Source organism: Halichoerus grypus, chromosome 10 (genome assembly GCF_964656455.1).
Source record: "Halichoerus grypus chromosome 10, mHalGry1.hap1.1, whole genome shotgun sequence".
NCBI classification, from domain to species: Eukaryota; Metazoa; Chordata; class Mammalia; order Carnivora; family Phocidae; genus Halichoerus; species Halichoerus grypus.
Genome location: NC_135721.1, coordinates 139,006,487 through 139,018,938, shown reverse-complemented (window position 1 = coordinate 139,018,938; position 12,452 = coordinate 139,006,487). Strand labels below are relative to the sequence as shown.

Here is a 12,452-nt window from a genome sequence, read left to right as displayed (position 1 = left end):
CCACATTTCTTTTCTTTAGAGATGGAGAGAGGGGGGAGGGGCAGAGGGAGAGGAAGAGAGAGAATCTTAACCAGGCTCAACGCGGGGCTCAGTCTCACCACCCTGAGACCATGATCTGAGCCGAAACCAAGAGTTGGAGGCTTACCCAACTGAGCCACCCAGGCGCCACCACCACATTTCTTAGGCTGTGAGTCCTAGGGTTCCAGGGTCCCCTCCCCCTTTGCCAGCCCCTCAGACTCTCCTCCCTAGCTCGTAACTTACAAGAGGAAAGGCTTGAGGGGAGAGCAAGAGTGGGCAGCAGCCTTGGAGAAGGGAGGCCAGTCTGGGAAGACCAAACTCCGAACTTGGCGGGCCAGACCAGTTGCTAGCAGAGGTGGGAACAGCAGATGTACTCGCTCCTCTGGCACCTAGACCTAGGGGTGCAAACAGGAGAGCCCTGGGTGGTGCCTACAAACCCAGGCCTTACCTGGCAGCTGTGGTCACACGTCGGGTGGCTCGGCAACCCACCAGAGGCAGACCTTGGGGCCGGGAGTGGTGGCTCATATAAATGGGGAGATGCAGGGAAGGGGAGGTGAGTTCAAGGGTGTCCTCAGAGTGTCAGGAGATGGTGCATGACCTGGGGCCTGGGCCAACCCTTTCCACCCCCTCTCCCTCCCTCCTTCAGTAGATGTGTTGTAGACTCCTTTACAGAGAAGGAAGCCGAAGCACAGAGGCTAGAAATGACCTGCCCACGGTCCCCAGCTGTGAGATGGCCCCGGACTCAGACAGAAAGAGCTACTGTGTCCAAAACCAGGAGCCCCCACGAAGGGGACTTGCCCAACACCCCTAACTCTCGTCCATGCAGCCACGCCGTGCAGACACATTTCCTATCCCCACCCCCCACGGAGCACACATCCGGTACTTGGCTGATTCTCCCCATGTGGTCTCCTGGGCTCTGTACGTAGCTGGGGAGGGAGGGAGCTAGAGACTCTGAGGGAACATCTGTCTAAGATTTCCCAAACGTGCTGGGCATCTCCCTTAGGCCACACCAGTTTGGACCCTCTACCTTGGCCAGAACAGCACAGCGGCTCTGTGTGACACTCCATGTAAAGGGTGTGAGTGCTTGAACAATGTTTGAAGGTCACCAGTCCTGACTGAGGGCCTCAACATGCAGGGCAGCAGCATCAGCCCCTTCCCCCATACCACTGGGCGGGGGCATCGGGCATCATGACACTGTTGAAAGCTGCCCCAGGACACCCCCAACATGGTTGCGGGGGTGAGTCGGTGGTGTCTAGGGAAGGGTTTTATGGGCATGGAGTGAGCCTTGAGGCCTGAAGCAGACCACCATCATCACAGGCCCCTCTTACTGATGCCTCTGAGGCAGCTTCCCAGGGACCCTGAGCTGGTGGGGAGTGGGAGCATCCAAATGTTTCAGCTGTTTCAGAATGACCCGGTCCCCACTGTGGTGAATGCACATGTCTCACTTCTTCATAGGCCACTCTTTCTGTGCTGAGAAGGAAACTGCAGCACAGAGAGTCAACTTCTCAGGGCCTAGTCAGTGCAAATGGTGGTCCCTAGCCCATGGCCATTATGAGTGTCATATTCATAGGCTACACTTTGGGACTGTGAGTCAGGAAGTTTCCCCACTGCTCAAGAATGTGGGAGGGCTGTGGATTAGGAAAAAGATCCCCCCTCCCCCACACGTGCACACATAGTTTCTCAAAGTCAAGGGGTTCCAAACCCCAGAAAGGCCCCCCAGATTCAGCACTGCATGAAGGAAATGTGCTTGGGGGTCTCTCCCAGTGATCCCAGACCTGCTTTCAGGCCCCACCTCAGACCTCAACTTGGCAGAAATCACACAGAGGGCCAGCACCTGGGATAGGGCCAGGCAGCTAGCTGTCATAACCTCTGGGAACAGCATGAGGGTACAAATGTGGTGGTGGCTAGGGAATGATCAGGAATGTTCTGGAGGCCGTGGTCCCAGTACAAGGACCACGTCTTAGTCCTTTCTGTTACTGACTAAAAATGTGTGCAGGGGAAGAAACTGCCTTTAGGGGTCTAGAAAAGGGATCTTGGACAAGCCTAACTGTCCTGTGGGAAACCCCTGGCCAGCTCTAGTGACAGCCCAGCCCAGCTGATGAGGGCAAGGAGAGGCCCCTGCAGGGACATGGTCCACCCTGCTTAGCCCTGCAGGCAGGAGGAGCCAGAAAAGTCGCTGGAGAACCTGCCTCCACCTCAAGGAGACCAGTCTGCATCTGGTCCCAGCTACCTTAAGGAACGGTCAGAGCTTCCCAGAAGGAAGTGGTGTCTGCCAGGCCAACTGTCCCAAGACTGGGAGACCTGTCTGTCCACACTGCGCCTGGACAGATTCTTCCTGGTGCCTCCTACCTTCTCCTCTGGCTCCTCCGTGCCCACTGCTCCATGGAGCTCAGCTGAGCTGGCACCCCTTCCTCTTCCTGAGGAGAACAGACCCCAGGGGCCAGAGGCCTGGCGTAAATCCTGGCTGCATAGCCAATCCTGTGTGTGACCCTGAGCAGCCTCCTGGGCCTCAGTTTCCTGGGCTGTATGATGGGGATAATCCCAGTGCCTGCACCATGGTGTTCAGAGGTCATTACTTCTCTCCTGTACCCGCTCAGGGCTGAGCCAGGTAGGGTTTTGTGTGGGGAGACTCAGCTGTGACTGACTGAGCCCTTCCAGGTTTGGTGCCTAATGGGGTCTTGGATGATCAAGCTCTGCTTGGGTCTCAAGCAGTAGCCCAAGGGGCATGATGTGGGACTTCAAAGCACTTCTGCTTGGTCTTCACGATACAGCAGGTGGGCCTTGGGTGGATTCCTTACTGTCTTTACATAAACAGCACCAGGTTTCTCCTTTGCTATTTTGACAACTTCTACAGAGAGAACCGCAACAGAATTAAATACAAGGAAAACATTTTTGACAGTGTGTGAAAGACACGGGCAGAAATGTGTCCAATTTGGCAGAAGGTACCCTATGAACAGCGATGGGTGGGTCCATGAGGGGGTGTTCGCTGGCAGGGTGCTGGGGAGGGAGCTGTACTTTCGTCCTCTACATCCACTCCCACGATCCCACGTGGGAAGCAGGGTGGCTCTGTGGGCTTCCCTGCCCCTCCCCCCCTCATCCTGGAAGTGGCGGACTGGGGATGACCCCACAGGGCTGAGACGGTACCAGCTCCTCAATTCTGTGGGGCTCCCGGTGTGCCCCTAAGACCTATACTGGCTCAAGAAGCTGCTGCGTGGGGTGGCCAGCCCTCAGGAGCCAGAACCAGCCCAAGCAGACACCTCAGTTAGTGGGAGGGGCTCCCTTGGAGCTCAGCAGTCACCGTGTCTACACCGTCCCCTATGGTAGACAGGGCATGGCTGGAGCCATAATACATGCATCCCTGCACAGCTAGACACGTAACCCAAATAACCGCCTGTTTTTCCTCAAGTCACACACTGCCCTCATTAGGGCAGCACCCATGGGTGCCCCGTCTGGGCGGCACCCACGGCCCAGTGGGTGTTCTGTGGTGACGTTGACATCCGTGTGATGGCCCCTCTTGGTAGCTTGCATGTGGCCATGATCTCTTCAGCTGGGTGATGGCAGGTATCTGGCTGGGGAGGGCCAGGATGGGAGCAGCCAGTGGGCTACTGTGGTCACCTGGGTACATGTCCTGTGGCCTGTGGGATGTCCAAGTGGAGTCCCAGAAAGTGCTAGAACTGGGAAAAGCAGGCTTGGGAGACAGTGAGGTGGTTCTCTGCATGTGGCAGACATGAGCTGTAGGGATGTTGACCCAGGGGAGGAGGGAGGCCAGGATGTGGACTGGGGCAGGCTCTGAGGAGCACACAGGGGGACAGCATCCACAGGGGCAGCTGCAGGGTGGGGCAGAAACCAGGAAGGGGCGACAGGCAGATGAGAAGAGTGGAGGAGAGGAGGAGGGAGCCATAGAAGTTTCCAGAAGAGAAGAGGCCAGGCTTCAGAGGCCTGCCCATTGTAGACACTGAGAGGCAAAAGAGAGAGGCAAAGACAATGGGGAGCAGGGGTGGGGACGTGGGTCTGGGGTGCAGTGAAGGTCCCTGGGCAGCTCTCCTAAGGGTCAACTGCCCTCCAAACACACCAGATGCCCCCAGGTGTCCTGGACCCTGTTTGACTCAGACATGGTTTGGAAATGAGGCTCAGAATGTCTAAGAATTTTCCTTTGTCAGGTCAGATGGGAGCTCCAGGTTGGACTTCAGGACCAGATTCCCAGGGAGGTCAAAAGGGGTTGACAGATCAGGTTGAATATCCAAACCTAAGTCAGGTTAGAAACTCCAAGCCTAAGTCTCACCCTGGGAGAGCTAGAGCTCCACCCGACACTAAAGTGTGAAAATAGTGAGCTGCCACAGCAAGACCAAAAAGCCAAACACAAGAGCTTAAGCAACAAGGAAAAGAAGAAGGATGGGGGGGAGAAGAAGAGGAGGAGGGGAGGAGGGGGGAGGGGGAGTTCATGCCCCACATAACTGGGAAGTGCAAGGGTGGGCGATCTTCAAGTATGGCTGGATCCAGGAGCTCTGAAAGGATCAGCGTTCTCTCATCCTCCTTCCACCTCCACTGTGATCTCTCCATTTCTCAGCTCTGCCTCCCTCCGGAATGTCCAAACTCTCTCCTACTGCAGATGGCTTCCTCCTTGCGGCCGGAAGAGACAGCCTGTGGCAACCCCCATTGCACCCCGCAACCCCACCACCCCCACCACCCCACCCGGTCTGACAACCCCAATAGGGAGACTGCTCTCTGAGCCCAAGGGAAAGTGGTGCACTGCGCATGCCCAGTCACGTGGGACGGGGCAGGGCACTGTGACTTAGACTTCCTAGAACCACACCTCGGGGGAAAGATGTTGGCTCCACACGTGGTGTCAAGAAGAGACCCAGATGGAAGAGTCCCCAAGAAGGTGACAGAGACCGACGTCACAGCACACACCACTCCCGTGCACAGTCAGAGTGGACTTTTATTAGGAAATCACCCTGCAAACACACCGAGAAGTGCTGTGCTGTGGGTTCCACGCGTTTCCTGAGGAAGGGGATCACAGTATTGGAGCTGTCAGAGGGACAGGGAGCCTGTGAGTGGGGACTGCTCGGGGCTGCCTGTGGCCGGCACGCCTTCTCAGCAGCGTGACTCGGCCGTCAGGAACCGGCACACAGACGCAACACGAGAAACACGCCAGAGCACACACACCCGCGCTACACGTAAACAAATAATAAATACAGAACTCCACTTGCTGTTGTCCGTACCTGAAACAAAAGGAACCAAAGGGGTAAAGAAAACCAAAAAGTCTTTCTTTCCATTGGACCCAGGGAAAAATATCCCCAAATTATCAAAATTCCTCAGTTACAAAATACTTTTTTAAAAATTCCCTTATTAAAAGAATAAATAACAAAATATATAAAAAATAAGTTGGTTGCATCAAAATTATAAGAAGACTTCTGTATATAGGAGTTACAGCAAGATTTTTTTTGTGGCCTATCTCATAGTCCAATCTTTAATTTTGCTTTGATTGCATTGATTTCCCTCTCATGGTGTCCTGGTGTGGGGTCTAGTTGAAATAGTACAAAATTAATAAATAAAAATGTTAAATAAATAGCAAATGTTAACATAAGAGGTTGTGAATATAAATACTTACATCTTGACAAAATTAAATAATTTACAGAATAATTAAACTAACTACTTTTTTATTTCTTCCAGGAAGTGCAATTTCTCTACGTTTAAATACTAACTTGGAATTGTAGTCACAATCGATTTGGACTCTATTTACATGTTAGGAACATTGTGTTTAACACTTTCCATTACAATTTTTTTCGCATCTTGAATGGATCTAAAAAGAAATGAATCTTGGTGGTCTCCGAATTAGGAATTTATTCCCTGACTTGCTGACGCCGTCCCCACCTCAGTCGAGCTCGGCCGTGACCCGGATAATGCGGCAATGACAGGTCACGGGCACGGGTGGATACGCAGAGAGCCAGAGACCCTGGCCCTGACCCAGACCTGGATCCGAAGGCTGCAGCCCCAAGAGGGAGCATGACCCCAAGCTGTACATGTCTGTGCAGGCTGGGGGTGCCAGCCACCCCTAGATGTGTGAGGTGCTTTCATGTGGAACGTCCAGGGGCATCCCAGGTTAGAGTCCCCAAGTTGACCATGGGCTGTAGGTCTATTTCTAACCCTCTGGAACAGTGCTTTATTCCATCCTTAAGACAAAACTGAATTAAATGAAAACAGAAAACACACTTGCCACATTGACCTCACCAAGCAGATGCGCACCCTGGGGTGCATGCTCCAGGCTGACACTGTCACACGCACCACCCGCCCCGTGCCCACGGCTACCCTCCCAGCCTCGACAGACAAAGGAATACTGTGGTTGCAAACTCCAAAACTTCCCTGAGAACCTTGTCCATGAGCTTCCACTGGAGACTTTGAGCTGCTCTTCAGATTTCTTTCAAAAAACAAAAATAAATCACTTTGTAATACGCCGCGCCTTCCCCTGCACTTGTGTGGGGAGGTCGAGGCCTCCAGCCTGGCAAGCGCAACGAGAAGGACACGGATTTCCAGGCACCCCTTTGGATAAGCCCACCTGAGGCCGCCCTGGGCTGCCAACTAGTCACTGCAAGTTGGGAATCTCCACTGCGGGGGCAGGGCAAGGGAGGTAAACGATGGAGCCAAGTCGGGGTGCCCCAGGTGTCCCGATTGGCGGGGTGGCTTCTGGATGATGAGGTCTAGACCTGGATGCCCCTCACAGCCCGTTTGATGCTCTCCAGGAGGTCCTTGTTCTCGGGGTTCTGGTAGCACTCCTGGTTGGAATACATGTCAGTGAGGGTGCTCACGTAGGCATCAAAATTCTGCTCACATATTGGCTCCTGGAGAACAGAACCAGGTTAGTAAGCTCCATCCGTGCAACGGGCCACATGATTTTCAGAAGCCACAGAAATCTATGGATGAACATAGAACGCCCCCTGAGACAAGCCCACACCTACCAGGGGCACCACTGGCACCCTTGGGCTGAAACAACCATGAGTATTCTGCTGTGCATTCCTAAGCTCTTCAGGAGATCTAGAGCCACCACGGCCAGCAGCCTGCCGGGCAAAGCACCTGGATCGGGGCCCTTGTGGCAGAGGGGTGCCCTGCCCTCCTCACCTTCCCCAGAGTCCTGGGGGTCAGCTACCAGCTCAGCTGTGTGCCCGCAGGGCCACATCCTGCTTACCATGTGCGGAAGGCGGATGTTGGCAAGACTTTGGATGAGGGCCTGGCTCAGGCCCGACAGCTCCAGAAACAGGGCTTCATTCTGCTCCTCGATGAGCTTGTTCTCCTCCTCGATGTTCTTTAGGCTCTTTTCCATGGAGGAGATCTGCACCAGACCGAGATGGGAAATGCCTCCTGCCATGGGAGTCCCATGGACCACATCCCTCAGGTCCTCCTGGGACACACCCAGCATGCTAACTGTGCCACACTTCATGTCTCTCTGGGAGAGGGTGAAGAGGCAGGGACCCTGGTCCCTGGATGGAGGAGGGGATGCAGTGACTGAGCCAGGGGCTGTGTGGGGCCATAGCCTTCTGTGCCACATCTGTCCTGCAGGGTCAGGGAGGAGCACAGACTCCAAAGCACCCTGGGCTCAAATCCCAGCCCACCACTAGCTGCGCAGTTAAGTTCACCATGTCCCTTCTCCCTTGTCTGTAATGGGAATACTGCATCCACTTTGTGGGGTGTCTGGCCACCTTTGGGTCTTTCCCCCACCAGAAAGACCAACAAAATGCCCTAATAAAGCTGTGGAAGGCAAGCAGAACAGGCAACTGCTTCTCCCTCTGCAGCTCCTAGCTGAGGGGAGCCAGCGATGACCCTCCAGCACACCCTTACAGTGACAGTGACAGTGACAGTGACAACAGGGCTGATGGTCGTGGCAGTCCTGAATGCTCTGGGCAGCTCAGGTGATCGGAGAGGTGAGTCTCAGGGTCAGCACAATCCTATGCAGAGGTTCATAGCCAGTGTGGGGAAGGTGGGAAGCCTGCCCTGGGGCCCGGTCTGGAGAAAACTTGCTCGGGAGGGCAGCTCCCAACCTGACTGCATCTCAAGGGAGCCTTGGGCTGCGGCAAGCTCACACAATGTGTGTGACTCACTGAGCCATCCCCTAGGTGCAGAAAGGTGAGCTGCCTTTTAGGGGGCAATGCATGGGGTGGAGTGCTTTCTTCCAACCACATGGCTGGGAAACATCATGCTTCATCACCTGGTGAAAGTCTTTGGCTTAAAACAGTTTGAGTAGGAGTTAGGGGCCTGCCTTCTCTTTGCCTGAGCCTTTCTGCAGAGCACAGGACTCAAAACTCCCTCTAGAGGAAAGGGGGCTCTGAATCAGTCCAAAAAGATGCTAGTGAATAAAAAGATGGATACCAGCAAAAAAAAAAAAAGAAAGGAAGAAAGGAAGAAAGAAAGAAGAAAGAAAGAAAGAAAGAAAGAAAGAAAGAAAGAGAAAGAAAGAAAGAAAGAAAGAAAGAAAGAAAGAAAAAGAAAGAAAGAAAGAAAGAAGAAAGAAAGAAAGAAAGAAAGAAAGAAAGAAAGAAAGAAAGAAAGAAAAAGAAAGAAAGAAAGAAAGAAAGAAAGAAAAAGGAAAAGAAAGAAAGGATTAAAAAAGAAAAGAAAAGGGCGCCTGGGTGGCTCAGTTGGTTAAGCGACTGCCTTCAACTCAGGTCAGGATCCCGGAGTCCTGGGATCGAGTCCCACATCGGGCTCCTGGCTTAACGGGGAGTCTGTTTCTCTCTCTGACCCTCTCCCCTCTCATGCTGTTTCTCTCTCTCTCTCTCAAATAAATAAATAAAATCTTTAAAAAAAAAAGAAAAGAAAAGAAAAGACATCAGAGGTGCTGTCCCAAGGTTACTTCGGGAAGAGAGAGAGCAGTGAGAGACAGAGGGTGGTGGTTACCCAGTGATGTGTCTCGGCACCCAGAGATGCCCCAATACTCCTCTGCTTCTACTGCCTGTGAGCCTGGGGAAGATGGTGCATGGCAGACGAAGACCCTTCCTGATCTCTACAGGCGGATGCTATTTTTATCTAGGCTTCCAAGTCACAGGAGGTCAGCATAAAAGCCTCTTGGCCAATGGAAGAAGAGACAGCATAACAAGATACATGGGGCTCTAATATGTCACACTGCAGCCTCTGGGAAGGGCTACCTTCCCATCTGTCCTTTCTGTCCTCAGATCCTGCAGGGCCCGGTCACCTCCTTGTCCCTCTGTCCCTCCAGCTGTAGGGGACAGAGCTATGTGTGGCCACTCCTTCTGTGCCCCCAGCTCTTGCTCTGGCCCCCTACTCAACAGCTAAGGACAGGGCTTTTTTTCAAAATAAGGCCCTCATTGCATTTTTTTTTCTGATGACCAATGTTCATTTGGGGGAAACCAGAGAGATATGACACATATACTTAAAGTAATTTGTAACCCTATCACACAACAATAGTGACTCTTTTGGGGTCAGACACTTTCCCATAGAAATGCGTTTATCTTACAACAACCTCACAGAGTTGATTCCTATTATCATCCCCATTCTACCAGTAAGGACATCAAGGTACAGACTGATAACAGGTTTGCCAGGTTACTAAGCTGCTATACAGCAGCTCTGGGGTAGAATCAGCCTCCAGCCAGGCCCTCAGAACCTAGCCTGTGATACTACTCCTACTGACAGGGCCACAGTCAACCCTGACGGGACCACTAACCCTGATGGGACCCCCAGCATGGGCACCTCAGGACCCCTACTGCTAGAAGAACTACCAAAGCTGGCAGGTGTGGCTTGTTCTGAGTGTCCCTGAGAGCTGCACTGTCAGCTCAGCCTAACAGCAACCTTGACGAGCTCAGCTCTCCTGCCTCATGGAAGAGGAGGCTGAGGACAAGGACCCCCTTGGGTTGGGTGGCAACACCACCCACCTGGGACTGCAGCTGCGCCACCCACCTGGGACTGCACCTGGGACTGCAGCTGGGCCACCCACCTGGGACTGCAGCTGCGCCACCCACCTGGGACTGCACCTGGGACTGCAGCTGCGCCACCCACCTGGGACTGCACCTGGGACTGCAGCTGGGCCACCCACCTGGGACTGCAGCTGGGACTGCAGCTGGGCCACCCACCTGGGACTGCAGCTGGGACTACAGTTGTGCCACCCACCTGGGACTGCACCTGGGACTGCAGCTGCGCCACCCACCTGGGACTGCACCTGGGACTGCAGCTGGGCCACCCACCTGGGACTGCACCTGGGACTGCAGCTGGGCCACCCACCTGGGACTGCAGCTGCACCATGGCGGCCTCCATCTCAGAGTTGGACTCATTCAGGTCGCGAATCTCCTGGTTCAGCTGCTTGATCTCCTCATCATTCTCCAATACTGCTCCAGAGAAAAACCTCGGTTGTGGCTCTTGGCTTTACGCCCAGGCCAGCATGTGGGGCTGCAGTAGAGGCCTATTTTCTAGGTGGAACAAAGGACCCTTTCCAAACAGAGGTAACCGGCCTGGCATGCTAGGCAGCTCATATCCCACATGTCATGCTGGAAAAGTCGGGCTTGGAGACTAGTAGCCATATGCCTACATCTGCCTCCTGACCCTGGGTGATGGGTAGGAGGATATAAATCTCTCTGTCAGGTATTAATTGCTAAGATAAAGATGGAAGTTTTCCAGGTGGTGCTGAATTTCCTCAGCTTCCCTTTTCCTTGAAACTGAATTCATAACTCCACAAACCCCGAGAACATGGCTTCTGATGCTGCCCGCAGGGTTCTCTGATGCCAACACTTACCAATACCCAAGTTAGAGCAAGCATGGCCACTTGAGGGCCAGGAGCCCAGACTCCAGGCAACCAGGGGTTCAGAGCTGAGGCTGGGAGACCTGTCGGCTCAGGTCAGGGGTCTGTCTCCACCATGACTCACTCCAGGAGGGACTCTGGCTCCCTAACCCCTTCCACCAGCACTGCTCACTCACCCAGGTTACAGAGATCACTTGGAGGAACTACAGGAACCTTACCATCACTCGTCTTGAACTTCGTGCTGAGAACCTCATCCCCTGAGACTTTTCCCTTCTTTCCAGCAAAGGTTGCTCTGGGACAGCCGGATAAGCTGGAAGCAAAGGTCACACACCAAAAACCAGTCCAAAGTCACACACCAAGGGCCAGGCCAAGATGACACATCATAATGAAACCAAGTCCTCACTGGCTGGCAGCCTGGTAGGATCCTGGCTTGGAACTTTCTCATTTATCTCCTTTTGCTCCCTGTTCCCTGGCTCCAGCCCCCAGGCCTTTCCCAGCTCTGGCCACTGCCTTAAAGGTTCGTCCCCAGATGGTGTGGGGCCAGCGCCTTACCCCTTTCTCAGAGAGGCCTCCCTAACTCCTCCCTGCCACTATTCTCCCCACAGCATCTACCCCTTTGGCCATCCTAGGTACCTCACTCATTTGTTTGCTTATAGTCAGTGCCCCACCCGCCTGGCTCAGATCAACTCTTGTTCTCTGCTCTGTCTCGGGGCCTGGTATGTGGTGGACGCTCAGTAAAGGCTTGTGGAATGAATGAGCTAATTAATCTTGTAGGTGGAGAGACAAGGGCAGAACAAAAGAAAGACAAAGAAGGTTTCTGAAGGACTGTGTGGTAACCCCCTGCACCTCGGCCAACACCTCAGCTGCCTGACACACAGAGGAAGAGAATGGGGGATCCAAGGCCCCCCAGCCCTGGAGCAGGTACTGGGGGGCAAGCGAGAGCCCAGGCAGGGAGGGCTCTCGCCACCATGTCCCTTCCACAACAGGCAGAGGCCTAGACCCAAAAGTCAAAGAAGAGGCCCCAGCGGGAGGGGCAGGGCATGAGGTATGACAAAGCCTTTCGTGAGAAGCTGGCAGCCTGTTTCCAGAATGCACACACCAGACTCAGGGCTCTGCTCACTCTTGCTGGAGGGACTCTACTGGGTTGTAGAAGGGGGCTCATGACAGTAGCCACATGGGGTGACACGTGTCACAAACACCATGATCTCGTCCCAACAGATTGTCTATGGCTTCCCCCAGTCGGCTACCATTCTGGGCCTTGCTTTTCCCTAGAGAAACTATAGGCCACGACGGAGCCCTAGTCTGGCCCTTCCTGAAGAGCCTTGCTCACATGCCCAAGGCTGGGGTCCCGATGAAACGCAGGGTGTGCAGGGCAGTTACCTCCTGTGGGTGAGGAAGCTACCGTTGGCGTGGCCAGAGCCATCGCAGCCTGGAGTGGGGCAGGTAGGCCCCTCGTTCTTCAGAGATTTCCAGGAAAAGGGTGAGCCATTAAGGGAACCCTCTTTCTGCCTCCGTGCGGCCAGTGGGCAGCCAGATGCACTTCTGTGGGAGGCGTATTTGCCGCTGATGTGACCAAGCCCCACACAGCCTGGAACAGGGCACCTGGCACAAAGAGGTCAGAGGTGAGCACAGGGCACTGGAGGAGGGAGGAGAAGCCCAGAGACTCTCCCAAGCCAGACACTGAGACTGCTGG

At 54.1% G+C, this 12,452-nt stretch overlaps 1 protein-coding gene across 1 annotated transcript in view; it reads right to left on the bottom strand.

The window, feature by feature from the left end:
* Positions 1-6,716: 6,716 nt before the first annotated feature.
* The window catches only part of MYT1 (myelin transcription factor 1), a 79,865-nt gene continuing 74,129 nt past the window's right edge, over positions 6,717-12,452 (bottom strand). Inside the window, exons 20-24 of the mRNA XM_078057412.1 lie at positions 12,140-12,361; positions 10,978-11,069; positions 10,246-10,349; positions 7,202-7,345; positions 6,717-6,857 (exon numbers count right to left, since the gene is read on the bottom strand). Coding sequence (XP_077913538.1) covers positions 6,717-6,857; positions 7,202-7,345; positions 10,246-10,349; positions 10,978-11,069; positions 12,140-12,361 — 703 coding nt within the window. The remainder of the gene's footprint in view (positions 6,858-7,201; positions 7,346-10,245; positions 10,350-10,977; positions 11,070-12,139; positions 12,362-12,452) is intronic.